Source organism: Bidens hawaiensis, unplaced genomic scaffold, assembly GCF_021521415.1.
Source record: "Bidens hawaiensis isolate Kalapana, Puna unplaced genomic scaffold, B.hawaiensis_p1.1 tig00001842_1, whole genome shotgun sequence".
NCBI classification, from domain to species: Eukaryota; Viridiplantae; Streptophyta; class Magnoliopsida; order Asterales; family Asteraceae; genus Bidens; species Bidens hawaiensis.
The window spans coordinates 2,277,298-2,299,366 of NW_027491102.1; the positions used below are offsets into that span (position 1 = coordinate 2,277,298).

The 22,069-nt window shown below is 34.3% G+C and overlaps 2 protein-coding genes across 2 annotated transcripts; both read right to left on the reverse strand.

Moving 5' to 3' along the window:
* Window positions 1-528: 528 nt before the first annotated feature.
* LOC143597917 (peptidyl-prolyl cis-trans isomerase CYP59-like) lies at window positions 529-5,591 on the reverse strand. Its single transcript, XM_077076289.1, has 14 exons — window positions 5,454-5,591; window positions 5,233-5,337; window positions 5,011-5,128; window positions 4,845-4,895; window positions 4,660-4,751; window positions 4,480-4,579; window positions 4,267-4,389; window positions 3,433-3,510; window positions 3,308-3,354; window positions 3,164-3,219; window positions 2,476-2,516; window positions 2,274-2,379; window positions 2,056-2,194; window positions 529-1,157 (listed from the first exon to the last, which is right to left on the reverse strand). The coding sequence occupies exons 1-14, from the start codon at window positions 5,549-5,551 to the stop codon at window positions 671-673; spliced, it is 1,641 nt and encodes a 546-aa protein (XP_076932404.1). The 5' UTR covers window positions 5,552-5,591; the 3' UTR covers window positions 529-670.
* A 4,125-nt stretch (window positions 5,592-9,716) lies between these two features.
* LOC143598290 (BTB/POZ domain-containing protein At1g04390-like) lies at window positions 9,717-16,273 on the reverse strand. Its single transcript, XM_077076544.1, has 8 exons — window positions 16,105-16,273; window positions 15,063-15,186; window positions 14,490-14,991; window positions 14,279-14,412; window positions 13,129-13,565; window positions 11,998-13,050; window positions 11,750-11,902; window positions 9,717-10,834 (listed from the first exon to the last, which is right to left on the reverse strand). The coding sequence occupies exons 1-8, from the start codon at window positions 16,209-16,211 to the stop codon at window positions 10,408-10,410; spliced, it is 2,937 nt and encodes a 978-aa protein (XP_076932659.1). The 5' UTR covers window positions 16,212-16,273; the 3' UTR covers window positions 9,717-10,407.
* Between the last annotated feature and the right edge of the window lie 5,796 nt (window positions 16,274-22,069).

Here is a 22,069-nt window from a genome sequence, read left to right on the forward strand (position 1 = left end):
TCCGAATTTTTTTTGCAAATTTTCGAAATTTTAAAATTATATTTCGAATTTTTACTAATTTTCGCAACCTTTAAAAGTTATTATGCAAAGTAAAAACATTGAAAAATTAAAAAAAAATTAGATTACCTGCTATCCAGGTAAAATATCTAGGATTGGAACAAAAATGAAAGTTCAATGACCTGATTGGAATAAAAGTTTGTATCAATGACCTGATTGGAATAACTTTTAAAGTTGGTTACTATTCTATAGAGTAATCCCTTATGAAAGATAATAAGGTTTCTAAGAAAAGTTTTGAATATGATGTGACAATAAGATGACGATTTGTATGGGTTTGTTGTTTTAGTAATCATCAGTAAGACACGAGATGGAAATCACTCACACTTGTGACACGATAAGTATGAACATATAATATAGTAAGATGCTATAATTTTTGACCTTCAACCCCCTAAGGTTGTAATGTCTTATATTTTAAAATAATTTGGCAAATGATATAAAAAGAAAAAAGAACTTTTAACAAATTCATAAATTCAATAGTTATCATACCCAAAATCTAGAAACGAAAGACAAACTGCAAAGTAACAACAAAGAGAATCAGGATAGTGTCTATAATGGTCAGAAAAAAACACATTATCCAACTCATTTCCTTCCTCGTATAATCAAAACCAACCATTTATTCCCTCCTACTACGATCCCTATTATCATATTTTGTGCTGCTTCTAACACGACCACGATCTCCCTCCTTGCTCTGCTTATGCCCAACATCATCTTCGCGTGTTGTTCTTCTATACGACTCATCTCTTCGGTTATCCTTTTTCCTATCATACTCATCTTCCCTGTATCTCTTCCTGTCATCTCTACTATCACGCCTCTTATCATCATCACGGGTTATATCTCTGTCATTGTTCCTAGATGTTCTATGATCCGACTCGTCTCTCTTGTAATCCCTTCTTCCCTCTGATGTGTGGTGCCTATCATCTCGCCTATGCTCTCTTCTTCTTTCATCCACCGAGTCTTTATGTTTGTAGTCGCTTTTATTTGTTTCATTTGACGCCCGGTGACTAGGTTTTCGATACGCGTTAGAGTCATCTGCCTCGTGTCTTGGTGGCTTCTTTCTTTGTGGACTTCCATGGGTGTCATCATCAAACACCATGTCATACCTGTAAAAAAAACAACTTTGTGTTAGTCTAAGCGAGCATGCAAACCTTGAGTTAAACAAACGAACATGGGTGGCAATTTTGACCCGTTTACTTATGGCCTGTAAATGAACCGAACATTTTCAGTGAACAACCTGTGAACCGTTCAGCTAGAAGTTCTTTTATGTTAGTTTATTTAATAAATGAACGAACATGAACAAAAACTTTTTTTCATCGAGTTAAAGAAACGAACATGAGCACGTCTTGTTCGTTCATTTATGTTCGTGAACATTCTTTCGTATAAAATTGTTTATGTTCATTCATTTACTTTCATTTATGTTTGTTTAAGTTCGTTCGTTTACATTTGTTAATATATTCATTAAAAAGTTTTGGTCCATTACAACTTAGTCTAGCTTTAATAACTTTCTAGGCCCAACACATTGTTCTCCAGATTACTTTTAACTGGTTTTAGCAAAGTCATGTCCGTTCATCTATGTTCAATTATGTTCGTTGCTTACTTTCATAAACTGTTCGTTTATATTGTTAATAAGTAACAAACATAAACATAAACAAGCACGAACATGTTGATTTTCTTAAATGACGAACACGAACAAGAATACCTTAATTGTTCCATTGTACGTGTTCGATCATTTGTTCGGTTAAAGTTATACGAAAGAACACGATCACACTTCGTTCGTGTTCATTCGGTTTGTTTACAAGCATGCTTATGAACGGGTTAATCTGGGATGTAGCGTTATTTCAGAGTGGTCAAGCAGGTCAAATAGAAAAAGTTTGCAAAATGGTCATTTATATATAAAGGTGTTTGTGGCTCAAAAAGTCAACTAAAAAAACACTTGATTTGACCCATTACCCGACACACCCATCTTGCCACCTCAAAGCGCATGTATAGAGGTTTACAAACCTTGAGCTATTGTTGCCACCTTTTCTAGAAATATCATCATCCTTCAAGATGTACTTTGGAGGTTGTTTGTTATCAGAGCTCCCAGTACAGTCTTTTGCAATATGATCAAGGGAACCACATTTGAAGCAACCTTTACCAGCTACAATAAAACCAAAAACAAACGTTTAATACAAAAAAGAGCTAAATATAATAACTTAAGTCCAACCAAACCATTTTACCTATTCCTGACCGATTCCCTTTACGCCTGTACTGGTTCCACATTCTTGACACACTTTGACTGAAATCCACGTGTATTCTCCTATCATCTATTAACGCATTATCCATCTGTCATCATATATTTTAAATAATACTTTAGAAATATCATATTTCTAGCTACAAATTTCTTTAATGACATAAAACATGAAAATAGAACCATGTTACCTTGAAATATGCTTGCTCACAAGCTTCTTTGTCCTCGAACTCTGATATATAAATACAAATGACAATTTCAGATTAAAACTAAACCAACTAAAAAGTAAAAAAAATAAAAAAAGGGGCAACTTCATATATACCCCTATAAACTTAGAAAATATCAAATATCCCCCATGCAAAACTAAAAATATCATACATGCCGTTACAAAGTAAATAAAATATTAAATATACTTATATCATTAAAAACAATTAATTGAATGACTATTTTACCCTTATTTTTCTAAATCTTCAAAATTTCAAATATGCCCATCTTTAACTTTAAAATTTTTTATATGCCCATGTTTAGCTTAAATTTTTACCCATTTTATAACTTATTTTTTTTTATCATGCAACTATCTGGTTCAAGTTTGATACTCTGATTCAAATATACAGCATCCATTGTTAGATTATCCGTCATCGAGAGAATAAAAGAGAGACGACAGTTGGGTTTGCTTGGTTATCATAGAAGTCAAACCAAATATAAAAATAGGGTTCACACAAATAAAATGAAAATGAATAGAATAGTCATTAAGTAAAAACTCATTAAAACTGGGTATATATGACAGTTTTTAGTTTTAATTGGGTGTATGTTATATATGAAATTAATCCTAAAAAATATCAATAGCTACAAGCTGAATGATAAAGATAAAAGACTCACCAATAAAGGCATAGCACAAGCTGTCTCCAGTTTTATAGTCACGAATTATATCAGCTCTGCAAAAGTTCATGATATTATAGAAATTGTTATTCTAACAAAAAATAGATCTGGTCAATTAGAAAGATTCAAGATTTGAAAACTTACGAGGTCACTGTTCCAAACCGAGAAAAGATAGTATTCAGATCCTCATCCTGTAATAGAAAAGATATAACATTTACAAAGAAAGTATAATCATTATACATATTTAGTTAAGCGGTTTAACAACTTACTTCAGTTACAGGATTTAGTTTGCATACAAAGAGCACATTATCAGGAGGTTTAATCTCAGCATCTGGAATATCGCCTATCTGGAATGCCAAAAACATAATGACAAGTGTGAAACTGTGAATGTCTTATACTAACTAGAGGTAGCAAAGTAGACAGGTCAAGTGGGACAGATAACGGGTCAAAACAAGTAGTTTTATGACTTTATCGCATATTTCAAAATGGGCTGAGTTGACCTGAAAGACTTTATGTCCAAAATTTTCAAACTTTAACAGACCGAACGTTTGGTGAACTGTTTAGCAGGGAGTTCAATTATGTTCGTTTATTTAATAAACGAATGAACATGAACACATGGCTCATTCGTTCATTTAGGCTCGGGACCGTTTGTTTACAATGGTTCAGTTAAGTTTGTTTTATGTTCGTTCATGTATGCTCACTTATGTAGTTTACATTTGTTAATACATTCAATTAAATATTCTAAGCCCATTACAAGTTAGTCTAGTTTTAATTATTAGTATGCACCAAACATTGTTGTTCACATTTATTGTAGTTGGTTTTAGCTCAGTTATGTTCATTTATCTATGTTCAGTAATGTTCATTCGTTTATGTTCGTGACCCGTTCGCTTACATTAATTAACGAACATAAACAAAAATGTTCATATTCTTAATGAACGAGCACGAACATAAAAACCCTGCTAATTTAATTGTAATAGTTCGTTTGGTTCATTTACAGGCCCATATCTAATCACTTAGTGTCAAATATGTCTCTACACAAACTATTTTATTTCACGAATAATTAATATGTTATAACAATAATCATTAAAATATACGATACGTACGCTTTCAAGCACAACTGCTCTAGAATGTGCTTCTTTGTCCCGGATGACCTGCTCAAGTTCTGCTGCATCCAATTGCTCATCCAACGGCACCCAATCATCTTCAAGCCTCACTTCATCATCAACCTATATTTGTAACAAATTATTAAACATTAATAACTCAAAATATATCAAACTTGTAACCCTTTGTGGTCATTTATAAATATAATTTATTACCTCATCTTTTGGCTTTCCTTCAGGTGAAGCATCTGGAATTAGCTCAGATAACTGTTCAGGATCCTCAAAAGGATCATCAAGTATGTAAGTGTGCTTGATGCTGTGACCAAAAAAAAAAACAGCATTAATTTTGTAAGTTGGTAGAAGCTAAAAAACACAATATGAGAATGTTTAATGTACCGTATGTTTTTATATGGTCGGTTTTTATCGTCTACATAAGCTTCATTTATCCTGGTGAGCGTTTCAAACCCTTCAGCCACCTCACCAAACACCTACAATAGTTGAATAGTATATGGCAACATAAGATATCAGAATCTATAGATTAATAAATAATCAAAAAACATATCATGAACCATAAAACTTACAGTCTTCTTGCCATCTAGGTAGTCAAGATCATCACGCAGTGTAATGTAAAACTGAAAAACATAAAATGAGCATGCACTTTATAACATATTACACTAAAAAAATCATTTTTACAAATACATTGTAATATTTAATCTAACAAGAGTACAAAAACAATGTTAAAAGTACCTGTGAAGCATTAAGATTCTCTCCAGCACTAGCCATGGCAATTGTGCCCGTCTTTGTATGCTTTAGATCCAAATGAATCTCATCTTGAAAAAACCGAGCTTGATCACCATACAAGAATCTGAAAGATAAAGCCATAAAAATGCAAATTTGCATCAAGCATGAGCCTAGTAATAATGTAATAATTTGTATATTAAAGAGTAGCATAAAAGTAGGTTGTGTTACTTGTAGATAGAATCACCACCAGAGCCTGTTCCGGTGGGATCACCGGTCTGTGCGGTGAAATCCTTCTGGACGGTGTGAAAGAGACAGCCATTGTAATACTTAATCCTGCACCAATCGGACGTCTTGATTATAGAAATAATAATAATAATACAAACCCTAGGTAACATAACAGAATTAATAAAAACAAAAGGCAAAAGAATTAGGGTTAATAATAATAATACTTGCAGAGTTTGAGGAAATTCTTGGAGGTGAGAGGACAGCGATCCGTATGCAAATCGATAACGATGTCTCCCAAGCTTGTAACCACCAGAACAGACATTTAACCTAACCTCACCGATGATTACCTAATAGAGGAGGAGTTGCAGAGAGATTTTGTTTAGACCGCTCACAAGACTGAGTAGATTGATTATTAGTAGGAACCAACTATTTTCGTTTGCTTGGGGTTTTCAAGCTCTAATTCAAACATCAACCAGAGTTCGGGCTCATTTATTAAACACTAGTTTGATCCTCCCGTATTACGGGATCTATTTAAACTTTTGTTTTAGTCGTTTTATTATTTTATAATGATTTATTTTATTTATTAACGTAGTTTAGTTTTAATTTAAAACATATATATTAGTTTGTTATTATATTTTTTAGTGTTTGAGATGTTTAGGTTTTTTAGATTTTTAACGAACAAACATAAACGCAAACGAACATGTTGATTTTTTTAAATGAACAAACATGAACACAAATATTTGTCTAATGAAAAAGGGGATGTTAATATAGTTGACAATGGTGGGTAGTATCAGAAGTTAGCCGGCGATGAAGCTGATAGACCAGCAACAGAACACATGTAAAGGAGATAAATTAAATTAGAGTTTAATGATAGTGTTTACCAATAAATGAGATCTATAATCCATTTGAGAGCTATTAAGAACCATAACCCGTGTAAATTATTCTTTAATGATTAATGAGTTATATCACAAATAAATGAGATGTCATACATGGATGAGCAAAATCGGTAGCGGTACCGATTTGGTACCGTCGGTACCGAATCGGTACCAAAGTTTTAAGTTTCGGGATCGGTACCGGTACCGGTATTTCACAAATAAATGAGATGTCATATATGGATGAGCAAAATCGGTAGCGGTACCGATTTGGTACCGTCGGTACCGAATCGGTACCAAAGTTTTAAGTTTCGGGATCGGTACCGGTACCGGTATTTCCCGATTTTTTACCCTCGGTACCGGTACTGTCACAGCCCCCGACCCCTATACCCCGGGAGGGGAGCCGTGAACATTGATTGGTGGTATCGGTGTTTATTAAATTATTTTGCAGCGGAAAATTTCATCAGAACCGTAGTTAGGAAAAAATTATCAGAGTTGTAAAAACACCATGATTATTATTATGATAAACCGGGAATTTAATCCCTTTTGATACAAACATAAGTTTTATAGAGTTAAACTCTAATTTACAAAACACGTTTCTTTATTCTGGTGACAAGCCACTTATTTAAGCTGGAAGCCCGCATGCATCATTCCTTTGTCTCTAACAAGTCACATGAAACATGTTTAAAATATTTGATCAGCAAGAAATACTGGTGAGTACATTCATTTGTAAATGACACATTTTACAGTTACAGCATTAAGATGTTTTTACATCTGCCTGCTTACAAATTACCGAAAAGTACTTGTCACTCGACCGTATCTATGACTGTGGTCATATTACTTATTGGCTAACACTTGTCCAATAAGTAACGTGTAATAGCCCAGTAGGCAAGCCTTGTATACAAAACCCCACAATACCAGTAGTAACCATCCCGTAAGTCTACAGAGACTTAATCACTGTAATGTATTTAAAATACTTTTAAAAATATATTTGAAAACATTTAGACCATCCGCCATGAGTTTTATAGGTTTTGAAATCATCATGACAGTGTCGGAAAAACAGTTGTCTCACACAAATGTGAGTGGTACAAAAACTCGAATGTCTCACCTTGCAAGTTTACAATTAAGTAACACCTCCTGGTATTAAGCACCTAGGATAAACACTATGTAGTATACCTAGATTAGTATAAAACCAATAATCATAACGATAATCACGATAGTAGAAACTTTACATGATGGCACAATGTCTTACCTTAACAGGCAGAGCTTCGGATTCGTGTATATTTCTTTCGATCGGATATCGTTACAACACTCGGGTATTATACCGTTATCTTAATATTATGTATGTGTGTGAAAATTCAGAGAGAATATGAGAGTTTTGAGCGAGGAATGAATGTCCAGTTGGCTTCCTATTTATAGCAAGTTATGGACCCCATCGCGGTACGCGATGGCCATAAATAGAAAGGCGTCACGTATCGCGAAGAATCTCATAGCTGAGTCGAGTCAGCCCTAGGCCTGCTACGTGGCACGCCACGTGTCCTCTGCGTAACCTCCACGTCGCGGTACGCAATGGGTAGCTATATCAGCCTATCGTGTATCGCTACGCTGCCATATATTTGGATAAGGTTACACATCATCGCGGTACGCGATGAGGCTAACCCAAACCTGTCGCGTATCGCGATGGGAGACAAAAATGCTAAGGCGGCCCTTAAGCGGCGATGCGAGCATGCGAAGGGCAAAGTGCGCCATCAAAGCGCCACATTGCGCCCATCGTACTTCGCCCGGGCCCATGCGCGTGCGCGTTCAGGTGCTTCGCACCCTCCGCTAGGACCACTGGGTGTGATATGTCTTATAAGAACATTAACATATAAATTTTCTTTCTTATAAAGAGCTCACTAGTTTGTTAATCTAGCGATGTGAGACAAGAACTTACAAACCTATTTATACTATGGTGGTACCTTCTCCATTTTTTCCTCCACCAATGTGGGATGGAATTTCCTTCACTTATCTCTTTTATCTTTTATTTGTGGTTTGTTATAGGTACCAAACCGAATATTTTGGTACCGGTACCAAGAATTTCCGATTTTCGGAATCGGTACCGGTATCATCTCATGCTCATCCTAATGTCATAACCCGTTTAGAAGTTATCCGGGTTTGGTGAGACTCATAACCCACAAAAAAAACTGTTTGATTATGAAATAATTTCATAAATATATGAGATGTTATAACCCATTTAAAGACTATCCGGGTTTGGTAAGACCCATACCCATGAATTCGGGTTAAATGCATGAGAGCCTCCATTTAGAAATCAAGCAATCTGGTGACTCTAGAGAATGGGGGAAACAACCTGAGAGCGACACATAGGATTTTATGGTAGGCAATTATATAGATAGTTAGATATATATATATTTAGTTTATAACTTTCTGTATCAAATAATATATTATTTAGTTTTTTTATTATTTTTGCATAACATTATACTCTATATATTTTAAAAAATTATATAAATGACAGGTTGTTTAGATTCGCGAGCCGGTTCAAGCTCGATAAGTGAAGCTCAAGCTCGGGCTCGTTTATTAAACTAGCTTACTTCTAGGCTCGAGGTCGGGCTCGATCAAGCTTTTTAACGAGCTCATCTTGATTAGCTCACGAGAAGCTTGGCTCGTTTGCACTCAACATTCAATATGGTGTTCGATTAAGCATGTTTATGTTTATTCATTCTAGATTTTTAGTATTTTTTAATGACTTTGTATTCTTAAAATGTATTATTTAAGAAAAATTATCACTTACAAAACTAAATTATATATTTTAATATGTTTATTATGTGTATATATGAATATGAATGTTGAAAGAGAAGAAAAAACAAACACAAATTTGATAGTCGAATCAAATTGTTGACACTCGCAATTTTTTGTGAGCAAAATCATACAAAACATTGTTTGCTATGTGTTTGTTCGTTTGTGGTGACCTGTTTATAAACACGTTTGTATTACAGTTCACAAACAATATATCAGAGGCACATTAGAAGATTGGTTGGGGCCTGGCCTAGTTATAGAACTTCATTTTACACAAATGGGATCAATCAATATGTTGTATCCATCCGCGTTTTCATGCCTAGCCTAGGACTAGGAGTCGTTGATTGATGAGGAGATCGAGTGATAAGTCATACATATTATTTGACAATCTAATATATGTTTTTGATATTAGAACTTGTAGCACTACATACATTACGACACTAGGTTATTTTTATGTTATATGTAACGTAAACTACTGGTTTTTTATTGACCCATCATATTTCAAACGACAAGCTATGAACGTGTGGTTGAATAAATAGTGACAGTTGGTTGCAGTTTTTTCTTTCAACCTTTTTTTTTCTTTAAAACATTTTCTTTCTCTTTTAAGGGATAATCCTTTCTTTTCTTTAGCGTCATCCAAATTGATAAATTTAAAGGTGCAAGAACATAAAGTTCATTCTTATAATTACGAGTAAACAAAAGATACATTTTCTAAAAGGATATCTACACAAATTCTATAAAAATGTAATCTTTAGCATTGGTTATTACTTCTTATGTATGGCATTCTATTTTATCATGTGACCGGACCCAATCGCAAAATTTTAATGTTAAGTTGATAGGCATCAGAGCACAAAAAGTTGTTTACTTGGGTAAAATAAAACCAATAATAATTTATGATGTGATAGCTTAGAGTTCTAGTTCTTCCATTTTGTTCAATCAGTTTGTTAAACCAGTTCATGACTAACGAGCTTAAAGTAAATATTCGGGCCTAAGCTATTACCGTTTAAACAGTAAAGCTCAAGCCAAGCTTTTAATTCATCTAGGCTCATCAAACAATCGAGCAGAGCCCGGTCTTACACACCATTTTACAAGTCGAGCTTAAATTTAAACTTCAGACTTAATCCAAGCCAAGGTGGAGCTTTATAAATTAGAAAGACCCGAGCTCGAGTATTGTTAAGTTCAGGATTGTCTTAGCTTGTTTACACCTCTAGAAACTATAAACAACTAGTGAAAATGCTCAGTCGCCAACCACCCTTGAGTTATTTTGTAACTAACTTTCACCCATTTTTTATACAACATTTTCAGGCCCGTTTTCTCCTTAAAAGTCTTAAACTATGTCCCGATTCAACTCAGAAAAACAAAAGATACACAGACTAACCCATTTCCAGTAGTTTAGGTCGGATATACCAAAAATTACATGACTACTTGAAAGTTGTTAGTTCCATGACAATTTCAGACATCAACATCTATCAATAATCTATATAACACCTCTATATATTATAAGCTGAATACCTCATTGAGATAGTCTAGCAACAGATGCAGCACGCACTATATCAACAAGCTGTTCATCAAGTTCTAGAAGCTGCCCCGAGTTTCTAAGATGATGATAAGACGGAGCCATAAACTTAGCAGCCAACTCAACCAAATCCCACTGGCAACAATCAGCACCTATTTGAATCATTTTAGTTGCCATGTTAACTGAATCTAAGCAATTCGTAATTACTTCTAAACATTCTTTGTGAAGGTCCTCTAGAAGCCAACTGTCTGATAAACAGTACAGTTCAACATATGGAATAACTTGTTCTAACTTCACTTGTTCGTCTAGATTATACCATAAACAACCGTGTTCGGGTTTTGGAACAAGTTCACCAGAATACAGCCAGTTTACTAGTCGAACTAGCGCGTTCCAACCGAGGTCAATCTTTATACTTTCAGACTGGCTGCAAATTAAAGATATATGATGAAACAGTCTAATGAAATATGCAAATCTAAGGCTAAATATGAATACAATCTTGGTTTAAAAAACGTGAGGCTGTGTGTACAACCAGAAGATGCATATCAAGCATATTATATTTTCTCATCCCTTTGGTCGTGTCTATATCACAGCCTCCCATAGGCCTGTAAACGAACCGGCCGTTCAGTAACGGACGAAGGTTGTTTATTTAGTAAACAACCTCCTATAGGCCTGAATCGTTCGGCGGGAAGGTTGTTTATTTAATAACGGACGAACATGAATAGAAGTTTTTGTTCATTTAGTTAAATGAGTGAACATGAACACATGACTCATGTGTTCATTTATGTTCTTTAATGTTCGTTCACTTAAATTCGTTTTTGTTCATTTGTTTACGTTCATTTATGTTCGTTATTTTACAATTTATTACATTTGTTTAAGTTTGTTCGCTTATGCCCGTTAATATATTCATTAAAAATTTTTAGGCCCATTACAATTTAGTCGTTTAAATAACTTTTTAGCTCCAGCACATTGTGGTTCACATTGATTTTTAATTGGTTTTAGCTCATTATGTTCGTTCATCTATAGTTACAACATTCATGTCCATCCGCGAACCGTTCGTTTATACTGTTAACTAACGAACATGAACCAGAAAACTCATTCATCTAATTCTTCATGTTAGATCGTTTGTTCGGTTAAAGTTAAACAAACGAGCACAAACATGCCTCTGTTCGTGTTCGTTTGCTTCGTTTACAGGCCTAGGCGCCTAGCCTCCAGCAGGCTTAACTTTGACCAAGACGTGCATGAGACACTGCCTCGAGGCCCTTGAGGCATTTTCCAGATGGTCATACGTCTAACGCACACTTTTTAAACCAAGATTATGCAATCATTATGTAATAAGTACCTTTCTTGCATTCCAGAACAAAGCAAAGCGCGCATGTGATCCGAACTTGCACATAAAATGGCCTTATGAGCATGTAAGTGTGGCTGTGACAAAATACAAAATTCACACTTCCATTCTTCACATGTATCACCCTTTGCTTCAAGAACAATATCTCTACAAAACACAAATTAATTGAATATAATACAAATATATAATTACATAATTAGCTTGAGATGGATGTAATTAAGTTGAGAGAAACATATTCTTACGAGAAACAAAAACCGTTTGGTCCAAGAGCCGAAGTAAGGTCAAAGGTTGGAAAGCGAGCTCCCCATTTGGGCCGATTTCTACAAAGCATTTGCAACAAAAGCTGCAAATTACAATGTTTAGCTAATGTTTTTAAACTTTTCATAAGATCATCACCCGCCATTAAATGTCCCGAGTACACATATTCTAATAATTTCAACAACGCCTGATGACTCACATGAGCCGAGAGCCGAATCTCATTTCTTCTAGAAGCTTTCCCTTCAGAGGGGAAAAGTGACGGACACCGGACACTAAGAATAACACCATGAACACTTACACGTTCTTGATTACCAAGAACGAGGGTCAAATTTGTAATTTCATCCTCATTGAGAGAGGTCCTGACCCTCTTTCCAAGTTTTGATGGAAACCCATAAAACCCAAAATAGCTAAGAAGATAAGCACAGTACCATTTTGGTCCCGAAGCAAACGAGTTGATGCAAATGTCCTGCACTAGAGATATTAGTTGAGATTCGGTTGACTTCAACCAAACATGATCTTTGACCGAACCAGAATGATGTACCAGTTCAGCTAGCCCTAACAAACCAAAAACCATACACGTTTCATCACCGAGCCAATCGTCTTTAAACTCATAGCAACACATCTTCATGTTATGATCACGATAATGAGACAATGTATTCATCCTTTGTGCGTAAACACGGTCTCTTGACAACATTTGTATGTAAGAACATAATATGTGTATTCCTTGATTTTTCATAACATACCTATGGTATTGAGATAGACCCGAATAACAAGCCACACTTATTAAGTGTATCACTTGAAGACTATCCAACACCATATTGTTGGAACAAGATGACATGGTGTTAAGGGTATTCAATAGGTACTTAATATCTTCCTTCGCATTTGGTTTTAGTATTCCACATAATATTGATTTTGTCTGTGATGAAATGTACTTTGAAGGAGAGTAAATCAATAATAAAACCGCTCTTGACACTAGCTCGTTTTCTACATCTTGGCAACGCTGACGTGTTGAACGCAAGGAACTCGCAAATCCTAAGCTGTTTAAAGACATACATAAGCAAACAAACTAAAATAGTAGCACCAGCAATACATATTACGGTGATCAAGAATATTACCATGCACATGTGATGAGGATTTTAAGGTGGTTTTCACTCTTAACCATTTGTGCGGTTAAATCTTCTGCGCAATGTGCTGCAAGCCCGCCAAGAATATCCCATACATGAGGCTTAATTGAAGGTAGAAAATTAGCACTTAAACCATCACGTGCAATGACTTCCGGTTCGTTTAAATGATCAGGGATTTGGTTAATATGGGAATCATCTAGAAGCAACTTAAGAAGAACGCTCTCGATTCCTAGTTGCCAGAAGTAATTATGATGCTTTCCGGGGTAACAAACGATCTTGCACGCACAACAAGCAACCTTAATTAGTGACATTTGTTCTTTAGTAAGCTTTCCTGAATGCAAACTCCAGCTGTTTAGTCCACCAATGATGGATTTAACTAATGTCTCTCTGTATGATTCAATCATTGTGAATCTTCCTTCTTCGTTTACCTAAGTGACACAGTAAATTATGTACATGTTATTACAAAGTTTAAACATAAATTCAAAATGATATCAAATGATAAATGGTGAGTATTGAGTATTGATAGACCTGTAAACGGACCAAATCGGTTAACTTTAACAGAACAAACGATCGGACATGAACAGTTCAACGATTGAAGTTTTCTTGTTCGTGTTCGTTTGTTAAGAAAATGAGTGTGTCCACGTTTGTTCACTAATAGTATAAACAAACAGCTCACAAATGTGAATAAAAGAACATGACTGAACATAGATGAACAGATATAACGAACATGACTGAGCAAGCACCAACTAAAAGTAAACATGAACATCAATATGTTGGGCCTTAATATGATCAAACTTGACTAAATTGTAATGGTTGATATTGATATTATGAATTTCAGAAAACTAGAATAAACTGTAATGAGCCTAAAAAACTTAATATATACAAAGTAGCTTAAGGAAACGAAAACTAACGAACATAAATGAACATAACAAACAAACAAACATAAATGAATATAAACGAACGAACGTTCACGAACATAAATGAACAAACGAGACAGGTGTTCATGTCCGTTCCTTAAGTAACTGAACAAAAAGTTCTGTTCATGTTCCTTCGTTTATTAAAAAACAAACATAAACAAACTTCCTGTTAAATGGTTCACAAACATCATTTACAGGCCTATATACTGAATATTGTCTAATACCACAAAGCATTCAGCAAGTGTAAAACCAGCAAGCTGTAGATAGTTAGGGTTTAAACCATCCATTGATTCCATCATTAGTTGTAAAGGAGAGTTTCCACTTTCTAGAAGCTTCTGAGATCCATTTCTACATAGAGCTGGTACCCAAAATTAGGAACTGTTTAGAAAAGCAATAATTAAATATAAAAACATTAAAAACACAAATTTTAAATACCTATAGCCGAATACAACTGCAAAACCGCAGCCTTCACAGAAAGCATAGGCTCGAGACTCAGAGACCTCAATACTTCCATTAATCCATTATTATTCCAAACAGAAAATCTAGAATACGGATAACGGTTAAGTATATAACTCAACAATGAGATTGTTTCAACAAAGAAATCGGGTGGTTTACTCCCGCCAGACTGTATATGATGGATGATGTAACTAATCGTCTCGGTTTCTTCTAGAACCTTCCATACATCTCTCTCTTTTTTGGAACTTAGACACGATAAGATGGTTTTCAATGCAGTGGCACATAAAATAATAACTGGTACATGGCATGAAGATAAAGAAGATGATACCGGGTGGATTATTTCCAATATGAGAGACTCGGTTACTGAATACGGTATAACATTCACCAGTTTTACAAACACCTTTGAAGCTAGTTTCATAACTGCTTCATTTTTTTGAAGGAGTATGTTTCCTAATGCTGGTACGATATCAGCAACTGATTCCTGACATTTAAAATAAAATATCAAACCTGACATTATAAATTAGATTGACAATGATGTGCTATCATAACTACCTTTACTAAAGGATGTAGTGACATGTCAGAAGTTATACACTCGAGAAACGCGTCAATAGAACGAACAACGTGTCTTTGTGTCTCGACATCTGTACATGACCATCTTCGTCCTCCCTCCTCGTTTCTGTGAATCATTTATTTATGTTATAACATAACGTCATAATGAACGCACAACACCTCTGATTATCAGTCTATTTAGGGGCAACAAGATGACTATCTAAGTATATAACAGGTTCAAGCAAACAGGGCTGCAAATGAACCGAATGAACACAAACATGCCTTGCTCATGATCGTTTGTCAAGGAAATAATGTGTTCACGGACACTTATCAAACGAGATTTATGTTCGTGGTCGTTCATTAAGGAAATGAATGTGTTCACCAATAATTCACACACACAAACAAAATCGGCGAAGCCTAGAGACTGAGATCAATAATGTGAATAACGAGAAAGGAAATGGGAACAATGCAAAAACAATGTGAGAATATGGTTTCCTATTTGAATTTAGGGGCATAAATTAAAGAGTACAAAATGCTTAGATAAAGTAAATAAATGTACAAAAACCTTTCATGAACAGAGCGTATACACATGAACATGAACGAATGCTCATTAACACATTAGCGAATGTTCACGAACACAATTGAGGCTTAGTTCATGTTCGCTTGTTTAACTAATGGAACGGAATTTCTTGTTCATGTTCGTTCATTTATTAAACAAACGAACATAAACGAACGGCGCTGAACATTTGGTTCGTTTACAACCCCACAAGCAAATCCTAAACCCTAGAAATCACATCCAAACAATACCTGCACATGCAATTATGCAATCAATTACCTAAACACACTCTGACTATTCTGATAATCATTAATCAACATCACATGATCAATCAATCACTCATCCAAACACACCATTAACTAAACCCTAGAATATTCCGGTTAACAATTTGAAACCGATTTTCAACAACTAATATAACCGAACAGAATTTGAGCAGATAAACAAGTAGAAATTTGAATGAAAATGAAGAGGAAGAAGTGAATAATAAACCTGAGACCGAGACCTAGAGCGTTGTAGAGGCGGCTACGGAGAGTGAAGAAGCGGCCGTTTAAGCCGCGATTGTTCTCTGCAACCTGCTTTGATGATGATGATCGCATTATTATGACGGTGATGATTTGCGATTGTGATGATCGACTGAAAGAAAAAGAAATCTGTAGTTGGTGGTTCAACTATTTGAAGCTTGTTTGTTTTGGATTATTAATTAATACCAAGTGTGATGTGTGACCGTTTCTTTCCATTTTGGGGTTTTGAAAGCTAGCCTTTTTATGGATAGGAGGAGACCTGCAGCTAGCTACCTCATTACTTTTCTTAATACCATCATGTTTATCCAGGCAAGTGGGTGTTTGGCTAAGCTTTTTCTTTTTGTTTTTTTGCTTTTGGAGGGGTAAAATGTCCAAAATACCCCTCCAAAAGCTTCAAATTAAAGTTTTTTTGTTTTTTGGATGAGCATTTTGGACATTTTACCTCTCTAAAAGCAAAAACAAAAAGCTTAGCCAAACACCCATTAACTTTTGTTTAATAATACGAGATGCGGTGATGGTTAAGACTTGGGTTCTTTTAAGGTTTTATGTTTGAAATTTGATTTAATAAAGTTTTTTTTGCAGCGGTGAGTTTTCTACTTAGATGAAGTGAGACTTAGAGCGTCAAAATCAGGACAGGGCGGTCGATATCTCGTCTCAAGAAAACTCAATTGGGTATTGGGTATGAAGAAGTAGGGATCCAAAACGGATTAGGGTTAGAGCTACACTTCAACAGGGTGAGGGTTTAGGGATATAATTAGGTTTAACGGATTGTGAAGAGACCGAGATACAGATCTAAATCCTGCAAAACAAATCATTGTAAGCTCGTGACGAGAAGGACCGGATGGGGGTCTTCTTGTAATCACCTTCCGGCGTGAGAATAAGTATTGTTCTTCTAGAAAGAGAAAGTAAAATATCTTATTGATGTAATATGGAGGTTGTGAATGAATAATTCATGATGATTGAGAAGATATTTATAGTCGAGAGTAAAAGAGAATGATTGGTCAAGCTGTCACTATCCAGAAGATGTTTCCTTTTACCTGGAAGGACACGTGGCCGATTTTGATAGGGACAACAGCTGGCCATGCGCTAGACCGTTGGGAAACATTCAGTTGGCTCCTCCTTATTGGTTGACCCGTCACGTGCTCTCCCTGAGAGAGGTAAACATCGTTATCAAAGGATCTTCCGGTAGCCAACTGTCTATTACCAATATGAAAGTCATTATTTTTCCTTCATGCGGGTACCTCGCGCAAGCTTCTAGAAGAATGTTCTTAGATATTTTTATTCCTCCGTCCGCGGATACCTTCCGCAAGTTTCTGTACAATTTAATTGGACTTCTACTTTTTGGCGGGTGTCCTCCGCATGTACCATTCTTGGCATAAATGACATGTGGGAGTGTTTAATGAGCTAAGGGCTTCTGGGCCCACCTCCTCGTTCTACAACCCTACCTCTATAGGATAGTTTCAAAAGTTGTTCAAAAAATGTATATATCAAAGAGAACCTAAACATAAACAAAAACATAGGTTCAATTTGATACACGTTTCCACTACTTTATGTTCCAAGTTTTTGGAAGTTAAAATTAACATAAATATTGAAAAAATTAAGCAATAGAGACTTGTAGAATGATATAAACCCGTAGCACGTACAAAAGCGTAGAAGAATCATAGCTCAATAGGTCAAAGGAAGCCACCGGAAAATTTGTTGGTTGTCGCTCGCCAGTGAAGGAGAAAAAACATAGACCAAAGTGATATAAATATCGCATAAATGAATACAATTATCTAAGTCAAAGGTTAAGAACAACTCACTTTCTTGTTTTGCTAAAAACTCATTTTTAACAATTTCAAACATTGTGACCAAAATGACCTACGAGTGAGGCATATACGTTATACCTAAGTCTATACTTTCAGAGGTACTGCCAATAATATGTTAGGGTGAGTTGTGATTTGATGTTTTGGATTTTACATGTGCTTATTCACGCATGTTATCATATATACTCATGAACCGTTACTAATAAGTTGTTATGCATATACTCTCATGCTAGATATATTAAACGGGAGCCAGATCAAGATCAAGTCCGAATATGGATCGTTGTGTTCCAAACTCTTAGGAAGTATAGGTTGTTGAAGCTAGATATATTAAACAGGAGCTAGATCAAGATAAAGTCTCGCGTAAATCACTATGTTTTAGCTTTTTAGGAAGTATAGGTTGTTGTTACAAAATGTCACACTAAGTAAAACAAACATGAATTTAAATAACCATGATTGTGAAAAGTTGTGATATACGTAAAAGGACATAGTAATAAAATTTTTTCATAAGTGATAAAAATTTTAAGTGTTACATTTAAGCTTTTCCTACTTAATAACCATATTGTTACTCTGTGTCCAAAACTAATCTTGTAAAAACACCAGTATATTGTGTTTTTTAACTTTATTACACTAATAATTATTACATTTAAAATTTTCTAACATATCTTTGTGTTTTACATCATATTACAAAGCTTGGCGCACAAAACTAAGCTTACTAAATGACTGAAAATCAAGTAAACAAACATGTACGTTCCCCAATCTTCTAGTTTTTGTTGGCCTTAGTTTTAACATTTTGCCTTGTGAATTCAGCAATCGTAAAACATTAAAATCTCTTTTGGACCAATTATATTGTATTGGACCTTGTCCAGGAGCCAAGCAAGATAAATATGTTTTACAAGTCTCTTCATTGCGTTGCTAGTATTATCAACCTCAAACAGAAAGTTATAATGTAGTCTTAATTTGTAAAACCCAACAAACTTAGGACCAACCCACACCTAAATGATCTGACCCTCATATCACACTTTTCAATTTCTTTTCATCTGGAAACTTGACCCAGTGCATCTCTCTATTTATATCTTCTATATAATAAAAGAATATCAATTTGTGCAACTTGTCACTCTCTCAACCTTCCTCACATTTTTAACCCGTTTTCAATATATGGTTACTTTTCTCGGATCCCATTTGGGTCATTACCCAAACCAAACATTGATTTTCGGATCTATATATTGCCAAACCCGGTTTGTTTTTCTTTTAGCACAATCGTAACCCTAGGTTATTCTCAATGCAGCCTTAAAAAAACACAAGCAGGTTGTTCATCACCACCGCCGCTGCCGATTTAAATCAGCCCCTCGCCGATTACAAAACTTGATTGGTATTTCCCTTTTTTCTCCGATTACACTTGTGATATGGTTTATCCACACCGTCGCTGATGATTCATAACCATTACTTCAATGTTGCAGAACTCTGTGACTTATTCTGGTCGCAATTCCTTCTTTTAGATCCATCAATTTTCATGTTTTATTAATTTGAAATCGTTTTGATGTTTGATTAGCTTTAGGCCAGACTTAGAATCCTGTGATTTATTTACATTTGAAGTGCTACAAATTTATGATTTCATTAACAACGTTGCAATTGCTAATTGTTGCCATCTTCAGTCACGTGGAAAGTTTTCATCTAGGTAAAACCTTCCTCGTACACTACATTCGTGATTCTATTGGTCGGTATATATTGTATATAATAAATCAAAATATTTAGTTCATGTCTGCTTGTAGTTCTTGATAAGGTAACATATATGTCTGCTTATAACTCTTGATATAGTCACGTATAGTTGTCCGTGTGACAAATAAGGTGTTTCATATACATACCAACCCTAAATAAATGTTAATATATCCATAATAATAAAAAAAAATATTCATACACATAAAATATTATACATTTTAATCAATTAATATTATGTTATTTGAGATATTCTGCTCATGATTATCCCAAAAACCAGATTTGTAGAACTTTGATGAAATACTCATCTTTTAATCTTTATAATTTGAAATTGATTGACCATGACAAATTTGTTGTCATTAATATTCTGTGTGTGACAAATTTTAATTATGAAATATTTAATTGATTTTATATTTCATAATTAAAAATTGTATAATCAAGCAACATATAAAACCAAAAATTAAAATATAACAAAATAATTTGTTTCATTTCATATGAACAGAAAATGACAAAGACATACTAACCTTAAATTAAAGTCATGTTCAAATAACAATGATTATTCTGAGTTAACGGAAAATTAGAAGAGTTAAAGTTGCATAAAATGAATGTAGTGATTCTTATTTATAATAGTTGAAAGTATTGGATAATGAATGTTTAAATTTTGAATACAAATCCCGTGTTATTAGTTAATATTATGGGGAGTTATTGAAATATTTAATTAATCGACATACATATATTAACAATTTATAGGGGGGAAAGACAAAGCAATGATTTCAAATTTTATGGAAGCGTGGTAAATAAATTTTAACTGGAAAAACTATTTTTTTATATTAATGTGAAAATGGACTTTAAACCATAATAAACACTTTAATTATGTACTGACTAGCATGTAACACTAACATAATCCCAATTCGTTGTATTTGTATAAAAATAAAATTAATAATCTAATATAATATTGAAATTATGTGAATAACTAATGAAACCGATCTTCCAGGTTTCAATATCTTAAATGATTTTTGGTAAGAGAAAATAGTGGAATGAGATTGAAACATATTTCTTTGTTTAAAATTTTGAATGCTTTTAATTAAATAATTTGTCTTATAAGACATATTAAATTAAATATATTTAAATGTATAAAAAAGTATAATTCAAGTCATAAAATATATGTTTCTGAAGCATTTTGATCTGAGTTTTGGAAGAAAATATTGAAGACTAAATATTGATCTTTCAACTGCTAAAACCCTTTAAACTACACAAAAACATCATATAATAAAGACATATAATTCATATATTAAATTGTTATATATATGGATTATAATTATAATAATCAACTTCAATGATTTAATGTTAAACATAAAGATATGTATAATATATATTTTCCATGTTTGTAATATTTATACAAAATGTTTGGAGAACATTAAGAAAATACACATTTTCTTGAATTCAAATGCATATGTGAACTATTTAAATCCAAATTTAAAATCAATCTTATATAAAAAATTCTACACTGCTACTCGAATCCCAGTTTAAAACAATTGTAGTTTACCATATAAATCCAAATTTCGACAATGATGCACCTTTATTTTATTGATTTGCAATTAGCTGGGGATGGTTGGTTAATTTGTATATATATTAAAGTTCGTTTATTTCTTAGTTTTAACAGTTTATTGTAGAAGCTTCGATACTTCATACGTGTGTATTGTATTTCAGGTCATTGACGTTAAAATACTTAATTGGGACCCGCTGATGCACGTGATGAAGATTTGGGACGTCCAGCACGCAAAACGAGAAAAGACAAAAGAATTATGCTGGTGATAAGACCCATCGCGATATGTGATGGGCATGTTTGAAGACCCATCGCGTGTCGCAATGGGTAATTAAATGAGTTTGACTCGCGATGGACCAGTGAAAACCCATCGCGTATCGCGATGGGTGGCCCAGACAGGAAACTTAGGGTTTTATATCAATTTCATCTTTGACGACCCTATTTCATCATACTTCGAACCAGGCGATTTACAGAGCTCAAGGAGGCCGATTCCACCATACCGGATCATACCGAGACCACCTACATGCTCTATTTCATCATTATAGAAGATTTTACGATGCCGAGATGCGGCTAAACTTATAGAGTCTCACCCGGGAATGTAAAGTTTCTAACGATTTCAGTTTTCTCATGTAACCAAGAACGTTTATGTATAATTGTTTATGGCTAATCTATGGTTATTGATGTTTAGTATGTCCGTGTTTTCAATCGGTTTAGGTTTACGTTGATCTGAACGATTAGTTACCAGTTGCTATAATAATTTACCATAGGGTAGTTTGATTAGGTTGAATACGATAAAGCATATAACTGCCCTTAACTGAGTCACACTGGCAGAGATTGTTTGATAACCAGTGACGTGTGTAAAGCGATTA